Consider the following 14529-nt stretch of genomic DNA (forward strand, 5'->3'; position numbering starts at 1 on the left):
GGAGTAAGTCTTGGGACCCATTAACCCTATTAGTATAACGAAAATCGCAGACTCGCAGTGAAATAGCTATTGTATCAGTACTGTTCACTGGAAAGTCATGGTTTATAATTCATTCTCTTCAGCGGGAAGCAAGCTTTCCAGAGGTGTTGTGTGTTGGTGCCCCTAACGTACTTGGACAGGGAAAATTGGAAGAATGTCGGGAAAATTTCCTCCAAAAATTCATCCCATCAACTTTGTTCTCCTCTGAAGTAGCCCGGGTAAAAACAAACAATCCAAATGTATCTCAAAAAATACTATAGAGGTTTCGTTTTGATAGACGAAATAGGTATGAAGAAAAAGATTGTATACCAATACGCTCTGTACATACAAAAGCGAACCTATGACCTGACCTATAGAGAGAACATAATAGAAAAAAATATAAAGGCAATACTATTTATTCTATCAAGAATTGTACCACATTTTCTGTAGAATGAAGCAAGCGTTTCAATAGTCATCACCCATATTGTTCCGTGGTTTATGGAGAGGAAAATTGGGATAAGTCGCAAAAATGTCTTCCAAAATAGCTCTATTGTCAAGTTGTGTGTCCCCTAAAGCGACACCGGAGCCAGTGGAAGTCAGTGTGTGAATTAAAGGACATTTTACATGGGCATAAAGTGCACATCCGAGAAATTAAACATGAGGAAGTTCAAAACATGTGGGAGACATCCAGTTCTTCAGAGAGTGATTTTTCCCTGGTAAGTCATACACTGGTAGGAGTACACAAATAAAATGTACCTTGAAAAATACTAGGAGGCACATCCTTAAAACACGAGAGAAGATATAGTATGACACGGTAAGAACGGAATAGAGAATGAAAGAGCATGGGTGGGGGGTATTGGTGGATAACGTGGGTTTATCCCAATACAACTGTACCACAGTTGAAGTTAAAAGACTTGCAACATTCTACAGAGAATGTGGTACAAATCTTGATATCAGAATAAATAGGACTGCCTTTACATTTTTTTTATTATGTTCTCTTTATAGGTCAAGTCATAGGTACGGTTTCATATGTACAGAGCGTATTGGTATACAACCTTTCTCCTACCTATTACGTCTATCAAAAACAAACTTGGTACACTCATTTCCTAACCCCTATAGTATTTTTCGAGATACATTTGGATTATGTGCTTTTACCCGGGGCCACTCCAGAAGGAGACCAAACTTCATAGGAGGGAATTTTCCTGACATTATCCCGATTTTCTCTGTTCAGGTAAGCTATGGGCCCCAATACATAGCATCTCTGGAAAACTTGTTTCATGCTGAAGAAAATGAACTATAAACCATGACTTTCCAATGAACAGTGTTGATGAAATAGCTATTTCACTGCGAGTCTACGATTTTCTTTATACTAACAGTTTAATGGGCCCCAGGGATTTACTCCGTTGTCCATAGCACCTAATTCTTTGAACATATCTTTGTTATGTTTTATGAATGGACTAGATTTGATTCGAATGTCCGGATGACACGTTCATGTCTTTTCCTTGTTAGAATATTCGTAACAGTTAAAACATATGTAAAATGATGCTCTTGTAATTAATTAATTCACAAATTAACACATTTCGCTTAGGCACAATGAAATATATTATTTCTTTGTTTCATCAAGTTAACCGCGCAACTGAAATTAAATATGAATAGTTTATTTTAATATGCAGGTTGCAACGTGCATAGTATGAGGTATACAGAAGCTTGAAATATTTATTATGTCTTTATATCATTTGTACTGTGTTTACGTGTATAGCTGTTCTTGATCCACTTTCAGATAGTTGAGTGAATTTATAAAAATAATGAAAACATTGCATTATTTTATGCCCCGAGAATATCTATTAGTCTATATCTCTTTTAATTTATTAGTAATAATATTGCGTTTTTTAAATCTACTTAGTCTAGCCATAAATTCTGTCACACACTTTTTTGTGAATATATGAAATACGATTTGAGATTTTTCAATCTGCTTTTAATATGTTATAACCACATGTATTCTTTACAATTGGCACATATCAAACTTCAAAATGTCCACCATTGGCACGTGCACAGGCTTTGAGTCTCTTGGGCCAGTCTTCTATTGCAGTACGGAAAGTATCAATCGGAAAATCCGCCACTGCTGCCACCAAGGAACGCTTCAAACTTTTAAGTAAAGGGTCTCTTCTTGCAGACCATGTCTTCTAACACTGCCCACAGTTTGTAGTCCAGAGGGTTTAAATCGGGGCTACCAGAAGGCTACTCAGCACTGGAGATGAAATCTGATACATTGGCCTCCAACCACTCTTGTGTCATCCTTGCCTTATGAGCTGGCGCAGAATCCTGCTGGAAGGTCCAGTGATCATTGTTAAACATGGTGTCACTCAAGTCCTTCACAATAGGCTCCAGAACAGTTTCCAAATATACCCTGGCACTTGTGTTAACACCTTGCTCACAAAAGTGAAGTCTGGTGTGGCCTTCGTAGCTCACCCTCCACCAAACCATGACTGAGGAGGGGTGATGACCTCTCTGAACCTTAGGAACTCTCCCACGAGCTTCGCGAGAGCTTGCTGCATATATCCTATCATTTTGGCGGTTAAAGCTCTCTTCAATGGTAAAGATTTTCTCGTCGGCAAAGAGGATTTGCCGATGTCCATTGTTGGCGTACCGCTGTAAGGAGCTGTCTTGCTTCAGTTTCCTCTGCTGCTTCAGCTGTGGTGTCAAGAAATGCTCCGTGCTCCGCCGATAAGCTCTGACCTTCAGGTCTTCAGAAAGTAACCTGGACATTGATCTTGGGGCCATGTTGAGCTCCCGTGCCATGATCTTCTGCTTCCGGAGTGGATTTCGCCGCACACGAGCAGCCACTGCTTTAACAGCTGCCATTGTTCTCACACTGCGAGGACGACCATCCCTTCGCCGGCCACGTACACTGCCGGTCTCAGTAAACCGCTGGATTGTCCGGTAAACAAATCTTTTGTTGATTTTCAGAAGTTTCAGCAGTTTGAAAATCTCACTTGGTGAATTTCCATCCTTATGCAAGGCAAACACTGCAACTCTATTTTTGTACTCACTCCATTGCATGCTTAAGCGAAGCAGATCCACCCGTTCTCTTTCCCTGTTCGACACACCCTGGCCAGGGTTGACCTTGAGCTAAATTGTATCTTGCCACCTGCACAACAGGTTCTACAGTCAAAGCCAAAGCCTTGTGACAATATTTATGGCTAGACTAAGTATATTATAAAACTGAAAGTGACTATGTTTGAGACTCTTAATCTTTTGAACCATCCGACCGATCTCAATCAAATTTTCAGCATAGATGAGGTTCGAACCAGGAAAGGGTTTTTTTTTTTTTTTTTTTTTTATCATTTCACTTTGACGGTAGAATTTAGGGGAGGGGGGATATCTAATAATGAATAAAACTTAATAACTCTTGAAGTACACGATAGATCTAAATTAAACTTTCAACATAGATAAGATTCGGGCCTGGGATGTTTACATCATTTCACTTTGATGGTGCAACGTAGGGGATGGAAAGGGAAGATATTATATATATATATATATATATATATATATATAGAGAGAGAGAGAGAGAGAGAGAGAGAGAGAGAGAGAGAGAGAAAGAAAGAGAAAGAGAGAGAGAAATTGACAATGAAAGTGACTTCATCATTCTCGAATTACCGACCGATCTCGATCAAATTTTCAACATAGATGAGGTTCGGACCTGGCATGGTTTTTATGATATCACTTCGACGGTGCAACTTGGTGGAGGGGGAGGAGGGGAGATATTTAAAAATGATCGAAAATGACCGATATTAATATCGAATCCAGTTTTCGGGGTTACTGAGATGAACAATGACACTTCTGATGCCGTTTAAATCAAAATTCAGCCACGCAGCATGGGGGAGAAATATAAAAATGATCGAAAGTGACCGATATCAGACAAAACTTTGGTAATAGTAAAAAGTAACTGACTAACGGAACATATTACTTTAAAAAAAATTAACTCAAAAATTTAACTAAAATTGATACTAGTAACTGATATGTTTTTAGAAAATTCTAGTCAGAAGTCTTGTTTCAATTTTAACTTGATAACCTCGTTTATACATTGAAACAAATAGCAGGCGACTGCTTTTTGCCATTCAAGTGGAAAGCAAATCACTGTTCAATTGGCAACGCGGTAGTAACTGGAATCATATAGATAGTAGCGCCGATTGTGCCTCTAGAGGTTTATAATATGGAAATTTCACGTTTTTCTCTCCCTCTCTCTACCTAAAACAAACATTCAATTTTAGTTTCTGATCTGGCAACACTGACAAAAGGTAGGTTGATGGTGGTGACGCAATTTCAAGCGTATTTATTTATAGAGTGAACACATCTCAGTAAATAATTCTGTGTAAATAATTTTTATGAGCCATATATAATCAATTTTGAAATTTCTAAAAACCAGTTTCGTGTTTTGAAATACTCTTTATGATGATATCTGCTGTTCAGCTTACTGACAATTTCCTTAAGCTCAAGTTGTGTGAATTCATTAATACCCCTTTGTTTTTCGACGTTGCGATTGACGAAGGAAACTGTACATTCCTAAAATATTTCTAAATAAATTTTGAAGACGCAGCATCAGTGGGTATTCTATTTACCATTAGCTATACCAGATATACTTTTCATTATACTTTCTTAATACTGCCGATGGATATAATACTAAGTAAGGGGTTTTCATATAGCAAAAATCGTATTCTCACCTTACCTATATATCGTATCAGATATTAAGTCGATTGTAGCAGGTAACTACCGAAAATTTAGCTATAACGCATCTGAAGAAAGATAAATTTACTTTCAGTATTTCTCACTCCTATGTTGAAAGATATTCAAGAATGTCATTTTACTTTCGGAGTGAAGCCCACTTTGACGTTTCTTAAAGTCTTCATGCAAATACCACATTCTGTCAAGCACAAGACAGAAAAACTAAAGAAAGAATGGTTGCTGGAATACTTTTATTTAATACCACCATTCATATGTAAGAGCTGCTGATTGTACACGATTCTTACACGAAAAATTTCCAAAAATGAAGAATAAACTTGTATTTCAAAAATGTTGCCCTTCCTAGTTTGAGAGAGAGATTACCATATGAATAGACTGAACGACGGAATTAGGTCATTAAGATCTTCCTTATTAGAAAAAAAAAAGTCCAACTATTTTATGATCTTCCCCTCCACCGGCCCAAACCTGATCTTTTTATTTTTTCGTGCCAGAAACCTTAGTTAAGTTTTTACCTGATCAAGTATTACCTTTCCTTTCCTTTTCGCTTGTTTGACGTCATCCTGATCATCGTCGGGAGCCTCATCAAGTTCATCGCTCATAATATCATCATCGTCATCCATATCAACATCGGTCTGAGTTAAAAATTCAAAGTTTGCCATCACAGCTGCTTCAGTATCAAGAATCATTGCTTCAGTAAGAGACGAAGGATGAGCCTAGGAGAGAAGTATGCAGTCAAATGAAACAAGTCTATAACACTAATAACACTAATAATAACACTAATAATAATAATAATAATAATAATGTACGAGAAGTAAATTTTCACATTTTACCCTGAATGTCTGACACTAACGGTGTGTTAAGAATATACAGTTTGATTTGGAAAGTTTTAAGCAAGGTGTCGCCATTGCTCAATAAGAAGAGTTAGGTTTACCAGCGGGTGTGGAAGGGGAAGCTTGTTTCGTCCTTGAAACATTACGTAAAAGAATCACCGTGATATCTCTGTACAACAGAGAATGGTACTTTGGCGAGAGAAGACTGTATTCGGTGCTCGGAAGACTAGTGATTTCATAAAACGGATGGAAAAAACGGCACAGCGTGTGTGTGTGAAAGTCTGTGCTAAAACCGAGAAATCAGCTTCGGAGACTTAAGAATCCTTAAACTCAATTTTCGGAAATAAATGTCTGACGAGCCCATCAAATGCTTTAATTTGGTACAATACATACAATGATGGCAGGGAATCAGTCGAAGATGAATGAGTGACTGAGGATGCATCTTGAATTAATATCAGTGGGAAACACACACTGGCACTGAAGGTTAGTCATCATATTTAGTTCAGAAAAATGTGCCAGAAGGTATATACGAGTACTCTTTAAGTCCCAAGATTCATGGAATACTTAGTAATGTGTGGGACCTCCTCGAGCACGACTAACGAGGAAACCGATTCAAGTGTGACACGAAATTTTGGACGAGTTTATGCGCAAAACGAAGTGTTTTTGTGTACAATTAAACCCATTAAAGGGAAAAACCCTCGATCTCAACCGTTCCGGAGATATAGAGGAATAAGGGGAAGGCTGGTGCGCCGATATTTTGCGAATTTTTGAATATGTAGTGTTATTACAAGTAAAACAGTCTTTTAAAAATGAATAATTCCTTTATCCAGGAAATTGTAGTAATACATCGCCTTAGACATGAGGGTTACAAAACCGAAGAACCCATAAAAAAATTCTAGGGGAAGAATGTTTTGGGCTGGGAAGATGAAAATACCGGAGTTGCAATGTTGCCTGAAATAGGCGTGTCAGGTATCTATGTTCAGGTTCTTGATACGCTGAATCGAATAAAAGTATTATCAATCAAATAGGATGAAAAATGTAAAAAATGGTGGCCGTACGAACTTTCCAAACATTTATAATTTCTACAATTATTAACCGATCGGAACTGTATGTGATATACAGTATATAAGGCGTACCGGTTTTCGTTTTTTAAGTTGAAGACACTATTTTTGCTTATTGATCCATACATTGCGTTTTAATGTATGTCGCAGAACTACATACTGTCGTTCTTACGTTTGCAACAATATGTGTTCTTGATTCATATTACTTAATTTGCTTTTTTTGCACAGAATATAACAATTGTATTTTTGTTCACACAATGACGTCTCTTTTCCTTTGGCAATCTAATTAATACATTTTTATATCACATTTTCTCATTTTCTACGAACTAACGAATGATATATTAGCATATAATATCATACAATTTTGTTCTTCGTGTCAATGGCGTTTGTTATTCTTAAGCTCCTTCTTTTTCCGGCCACTCATCTCAACATTCAACACCACTTTTATTCCACCCTGGTGCATCTTTCTTAACGTTTCAATGCAGTTTTCAAACATATTCACTAGCAACATAGCCGTAAATTCGCAAAATATCGGAGCAGCATCCTTCCCCATATTCCTCTATATTTCCGGAACGGTTGAGATCGAGGGTTTTTCCTTCTAATGGGTTTAATTGTACACAAAAACACTTAGTTTGCGCATAAACTCGTCCAAAATTTCGTGTCACACTTGAATCGGTTTCCTCGTAAGTGTAGCAATTAGACCTGGTAGGGATGCGACAAGTCGCTAGTAGCTCGCTGGAGAGATATGCAGCCGTGTAGATTCAATTGTCGTCCACAATTCGGTGGTTGTTCCAGGTGACGGATTCTGGGCACGAATAGTCCGCTCGATTATATCTCAAATGTGAGGGTCTATGTCCAGAGGTCTAGGGACCATGTGTTTGAAGTGGCCAGAATAGTCGAAAACCACTGCGGCCCAGTGACATAGCGTGTTGTCATCTTGAAAAATGCCATTGTTGGGAGGGTACATAAGGGACTGGAGATGCTCACCTAGCAGCTGAATAATAGCGATGACCAATGTCCGACTAAAATGGACCCAAACCATGCCATGTAAACAACTTAGGTCCATGGTTTCATGGGGTCTGCGTACACCCGGATCCTACTATCTGAACGTACCAACTGGAAACGTGATTCATTTGTCCCCGCTGTGCACTGCTAGTCATCTAAGGCCCAATTCACGTGTTTCCGAGGGAATGTGAGTCGCCAATACCGGCAGTTAGCTATTAACAGCGGCACTCGTACCAGTTTGTGGATGCGATACCCCGTAGGTAACAAACTGCACTGAGACACCTGAGACATGTTGCTGGGACGTCCCTATATTAATTTGAGCTGTCAGTTCATGCACCATTGCTTGTCTGTTTGCCAGAACGAGTCGGGCCAGACGTCGCCGGTCGCGGTTAATCAGCACACGTGGGCAGCCACTGCACTGTTCCTGATGGGTCGTAATCCTCCACCTTTGACACTATGGAGCGAGAAAAGTTCAATATCTGGACTACTTCCGAAATCAAATGTCCCATTCATCTAACACCAACCATCATCCTGCACTCAAACGTCGATAATTTCCATCGGGCTGCAATCACCACGGTACACGACGTTTCACTTTACCCACAAAAGTCCAACTGGCAGCACGAAATGTTTCGGTTCGTTCGACCGGTTTTACCAGGTGTTCCTTCGACTTCAATAAGTTCCATACTGATATACTATGACTGTTAGAACCTAAGTGTATAAGGGTTCTTCTCCAAAATTAAAAACTTATACCCTTCTAGACAAACTTAAAAAAATCGGCTTAAATGTGTGCGAATGTGAGAATCTAAAATTAAGACATTATGAACTAAGTATCCCTTTTGTCTAAATATCCAATACATGAATTTAGCCACTGAACTTTCCTACGAAACTACTGGTTCTATCCTTTTACATTTCATTAAGTAGGTCAAGACGGAACTCCAATTGATGGTCATATTCGTATAAATAAATAAAAGGTCAACATAGCGTAACTGGCATATTTTAATTAATAAAAACTAAAAATTTTGTTTTCAAACTGCTCATAATATTGGTTAAATGAAGATTCGATTTTATTATGAGTTTAGGGTTCATATTCAGCAGCGAGACTATAGGAGACGTAGACCTACATCTTACCGTAGAATTCGAACCACATGAGTTCCCGCCGGGAATCGGCTAAATGAAGAGCCAAAACATTGCCCATTACTAACAATCTCATTCTGATCAGGGTCCAAAACTCAATGCAGCTCGGTAACGATAAGCACCAGATGACAGGAATGTTGTAGATAGAAGCATTGGTCCTTTATCTAGGATTTAGGATTTAGATTTCTGGGCTTTCGGCATCTAAGGCCCTTTAGCCCTTAGCCCTTCATGTTTTTGAGGGATCACTTCTCTAGACGAGCACATAATCCGGGGAAAGGGAAGGAAGCAAGAGGCCTGGGACCTATAAGTTAGGTACCACCCTGGCATTTGTCTGGTGTGAATGAGGAAAACCCAGGAAAACCTCATTCACTTTTTCGACCGAGTGGGCCCACCGGAAATCGAACCCAGGACCGCTCGCACCGAAGGCAAGAGCGTTAGCGACGGTCCTTTATCTAATCTATACCTATTTTTTATATTTCCTGTTGTTGCAGGTAAGCCCCCATGGATGATCAACGTGACATCCTACTATGCCAACGTGCAGTAATCTGATTCCTCCACAAGTTCAGTAGTAACATCAATTCACAGTAAGCTGTTGCAAGTCTATAGTGAGAACACAATGAATCGAAGTAACATGTGTCGATCGATACCTTCAGAAGTTTCTGCATGATAATTGCGACACCCAAAACCAGCCACGGTCAGGTAGATCGTCAATCGTCACAGCCGATAAAAACGCATGTCATTGAAGAACTCATTAAAAAAGAAAAAAAAAAAGAGACAAATGCATCACCAAGTAGTGGAAAGTCTATATAATTGGCGCTTTGAAAATAAATTAAAGCTATCAGTGAAAAAAAAAAAACTAAGTTTATGCTTTTTGGAACTAAATTAACTAGGGAACCAGAAATAAAAATATTAAATTAAAAAATAGAAAGAGTAACAGAATTTGCATACTTAGGCGTAACAATTGATGAAAATTTAAACTTTGGGAAACATGTACAATATATAGTTGAAAAGAGTAATAAAATTACCAACAAACTAATGACAATCGGCAAAAATACATACAAGTTACTAAATAAAACATGAAAGCTATACCATGATACAATATTATGTGCGACTATGGCATACGCTTAAAGTCTATGGGTACATCGAATTTTCGAGAACAAAAAAAATTAGAGATTCAATAAACAGACCTCAAAGAAATTTACTTATAAGACTAAGTGGAGCCTTTAACACAGTGCCAAATGATGCATTATGTATACTACTACATATAAAACCACTACATCTGGTAATACTACAAAGAGCAGCATTCTACTGGCTATAAAAGAAAGAAAACGAAAAACTAATAGATCTTCTAGGTAAGGCAGTAACAACAAAGAAGGAGATCGAAGAAACTATAGAAGGCATATGGAACTTAGAATGGACAAACTCAAATAAATCAAGAAGATTATGGGATATTATTCCAACAATTAATAAAAGGAAAAAGTTAAAACAACTAGATTCAAGTCCAAGAGTCATTCACTTTCAAAGTGGACACGGCCTTATGAAACTTACTTGTATAGAATAAAGGCCAAAGAGAATACAATCTGTGAATGCGGCGAAATAGGAACACCAGAGCACCACATCTTTAGGTGCCCTCTGACAGAAGATGTAATACCAGAGAGGGAAAATATCAGACGTAAAAATCTAATACAAATAATCGAAAACGAAAATGATTTTAAGATTTTAAAACGAATTGCAAACAGCTATTCTGAAATAATAAGAAGAACTTATTACAATGAAAACGAATAAGCATTGCATAAATGTAAACAGAATTAGAGTGGATGTGTCTGAGTTTTTTTGAATGAATGAAATCTTCCGTACCGAAGAAATCTTCAGGATGGCACTGATTTTCCGTGCCTCCCGGGAGAGAGGAGCGAGTGGATCATCGCATCTCCGGTTTACACCGGATGGAACTCCGGATGCGTATGGTTTTGTGTGTGTGCGTCGTATGTGAGCTTTCGTGTTCGTGGTTTCCGGGTTTTCGGTTTTCGGGTGTACCTCATTGCGTCATGGACGATAAGTGAAGAGGAGTGTCTCAGAGATAGTGAACTTAGTGACCGTTGAGTCGACCTCAGCCGAAATGACGGTCCCAGTTTGGGTGTGCGGGCGGAAGGACACAACGGACCAGGACCTACACTAAGTGCTCTGAGTGGGTCCTGGACCTCAAGTCAGCACATACAGGACTGTGATATGGCATGGACATGAAACTGAGAACACTCTCAGAATACTTCATGAATAACCATTAAAATTTAGATCATATAAGAGTGGAAGTTATTAGTGAAGTAAAATGTTAGTGTAAATTTTTGGTACACCTTGTCTCAAAAAGGTTGAGCGCATTCTTTATTGGTGTTTTGAGGCAAAAATTTTCAAAGTCCAGCTTCGGGTATCTTCGGGAAAAAGTAAGCCAGGTTCGAACCTCCAAGCCAGCCTTTGCAAAAGGGTAAAAGTTTGCAGATGTGTTTTTCTTCTTTTAAATATAATAAGACTTGTTACCAAGTGTTTAAAAAAGCAACATTGATTGAAATACTAAATGATACAATATTTCGAAACGTTTTTATTAATGTGAGCACATGCTTGTTTGTCATTTAGCTCTCTATACGTAATGGAACATTTAAATACGTTAAAGAATCTTTCCATATGTAAAAGAATGCTCAAAATTAAGAAATAGAACATAATTATCGCCTGAGTACTAAAATAAAACTCAAAGTAGAACAGAAACTGCGTTTGTAATGGATATGAATGTCATAATTATCATGAGATCCGTTATACATCGCTAGAAGCTTAGTTCTAGAAGTCCTTGTGTTAGCTCATTGGTAAGCTGTCGGCTTTCAAATCATACGGTTGAGAGTTCGATTCTCGTCTGGGCCAATACTTTTTTTTAAAATTATATTTTCCGCAATGCATGAAAAATTATATAAAATAATTACATTAAAATACACAAGTTGTTTATATATAACATAATAATTGCAGAACATAGTAAGTATTATGTTTAAAATATAACATCTGAGATAATTTTCACAGTAGGTCGGTATTATATATGATAATGTTAAATACAAGTTAGGAAAATCGTTTAATAGCAATAAATAAGTTATGTAGTGTATTTATTTGCAGCTATTTGTCATACAGATTTAACTTCTCAATATTCTCATTACAGTATGTTATTTATATTCGTGAAATACAGTATATTCCTACGGATATAGAAAGTGTATAAACAGAGTATCCAAAGTCGTATCCTGCTTCAAGACACAACTTTTCCCGATCCCCTTAACGTCACGGTAAGAAACACAAATTCTCTTTAGAACGGAATGTCGTTACTTAGAGTCTCATTCGAATACGTTGAATATGCTTTTGTGTATTCATCTCTCTCTCTCTCTCTCTCTTTCGCTTTGTTTATGTGTGTGTGTGTGTTGCGGAATATCCCAAGTTGAATACAACATTTGCAAAGTATATGAGCATCATTGTCATCGAATACCAGAAATTGAAAGTCGTGTTTCTTCAGGTTGGGTTTGCGTGTTCATGTTAGTTCACTGGTAGAGTACGGACTTGCCACTGAAGAGGTATTGAGTTCAAAGCCTACAGCTAATTATCATTCTTTTGTTAGTAGGATTGCACAGAAATCGGATACAAGGAGTGGTTTACTTCTAGAAATATTTTCAGAAGCGTTTAGGTAGCCCTGAAAAGGGCTTTTTTCGCGAGTTAAGGGGGGGGGGCATTAATATTGTGTCCAAGACCCTTCTGAATTTATTACACGCCCCATTCTTCTGGGCATGGAATCTATTACATGGGTGACAAATCTATCTCCTTCCCCTACCTCCAGCCATGCTTCGGAAACAAGATGCCACAGGTCATCCTGAGTTCTTGGTGGATCTGCCTCAGGCCAACTTTCCCTTAGAGTACGCTTCACTTCTGCCCACATATTTTCCATGAGATTGAGGTCTGCTCCACGAGGCGGCCAGTCGATTAAATCAATCTCAGGGTGCCCTGCGAACCATTCATGAACCACATGGGAAGTATGTATTGGCGACTGGTATTGCTGGAACTGAATTACACCATCAGGCTGAAATACTCGTACAGATGGCACCATGATATTACTGATAATGTCTAAGTACTGAGCATTGTCCAGATGTCCTTCAATTCTATGAAGCTGTCCTGCTCCGCGACTGGAAATCCAACCCCAACATAAAATAGATACATGGCCACTGCGATTGCAAGCAGCCACATATCCATGGTCATATCGGGTGCCTCTCGGACGATACACAAAACGGCGTCCCTCCTTTGATGTTGTGAATATGGATTCATCTGAGAAAACTACGTTTTCCCAATTGAGACCCACATTCGCCTGTGCAAACGCGAGACGGTAAATTTTGTGGTCGTCTGAGAGTTTTTCCTTCACGGCAGCAACACGGCCACGTAACCCAGCATGACGAAGCCTTCGCAGAGCTGTATGCTTACTACCAGGAAAGAGAGAAGCTTCCCTTAGCTGTCCAGACGTCCTTAGTGGGTCTAACCGGGCTTCGTTTACTAATCTCGCATCTTGGGCTTCGGTTGACACATGCGGACGACCAGGAGATCGTAAATTACCAGTCTGACCTGTAACACCATATTTCCGAATCCATCGCCTTCCTGTAGAGGCCGGGACACCTACTCGCCTGCTAGCTGCAGTTGCAGAATAACCTTCCAACTCCCATAAAGTAATTACTGCTGTACGTCTATCCATAGTTACTAATGTTCTGAGCTGTGAGAAGGAAGCATAAGGTAAAAGCTAGTACCTGGCGTGTGATTGGTTACTTGCACGACACGCCTATTGTGGGGAACAGCGTTGCCAGATCTAGCATAATGATGCTAGATCTAGCATAATGATGCTAGATCTAGCATAATGATGCTAGATCTAGCATAATTTGCATGTCTCTAGCATCTAGCATCTTGCTTTTAGCATCCTGCCCAAATCTAGCACAATTTCAGCAAGTTATCAAAAAGCCGTAAAACCTGGAGATGAGAAAGAAGTTGGTCGTGGGAAGAAAAAGAACGGCAGAAATGTATCCTCTTCCATTGATTCATACACTCGGTAAACCATACAGGCAGTCTTATTTTCCGAAGTAAGTTCGGAACGGCTTTGGGCTTTTTTTTTGTGGCTCCACCCAGGGTTTTCTAATCCTTTAACTCCGAGGCATGGGCGGAGCTATGGGGGCCATTCTCCCCCCAACTTTTTGGCAACTTCACCATCTTTATTTCTGACTTCATGATCATATTTATTCCTGAAATGACAGCTCCGAGACCGACCAAAAATCTGCCCCCCCCCCAGCAGATGATTCCCAACTCCGCTTATGCTGCGAAGTAATTTTCTTTCAAAATATGTAAAGAAAAACTTTGCATTCATTTATACGATATATACGCCATTGAGTCTGACAACGACTGCAGTAATTTAGTTGAGTTAAAATTTTGGTGCGTGAAGTATTGAGTTCTATCCATGCATTCTTGCTCTCTGTGTATTTTAAGTTACGTTATCGTATCTCAACTTCCTTTTTTTAAAACTCCTGAATTAGTAATTATGAGGATCTAGCATAATTTGACCGAATCTAGCATAAGTTCGATCAGGTTTTGGAATAATTCCGAGCTGTGAGTCTGGCAACGCTGGTGGCGAACGACTTGATCAACGACTCGCGAAAGAAATCTGAAAATGGTGCGCCGTAATAATAATATTAAAA

At 38.9% G+C, this 14529-nt stretch overlaps 1 protein-coding gene across 2 annotated transcripts in view; it reads right to left on the reverse strand.

Annotated features, from left to right (window-relative positions):
* Cka (Connector of kinase to AP-1) overlaps window positions 1-14529 on the reverse strand; it is a 91743-nt gene that overhangs the window by 34940 nt on the left and 42274 nt on the right. For both annotated transcript variants that reach the window (XM_081758974.1, XM_081758973.1), the window contains exon 5: window positions 5286-5471. In XM_081758974.1, the coding sequence (XP_081615100.1) occupies window positions 5286-5471 (186 nt within the window). The remainder of the gene's footprint in view (window positions 1-5285; window positions 5472-14529) is intronic.

The sequence above is a fragment of the Thermobia domestica genome, chromosome 5 (assembly GCF_964235325.1).
Source record: "Thermobia domestica chromosome 5, izTheDome1.hap1.1, whole genome shotgun sequence".
Classification (NCBI taxonomy): Eukaryota; Metazoa; Arthropoda; class Insecta; order Zygentoma; family Lepismatidae; genus Thermobia; species Thermobia domestica.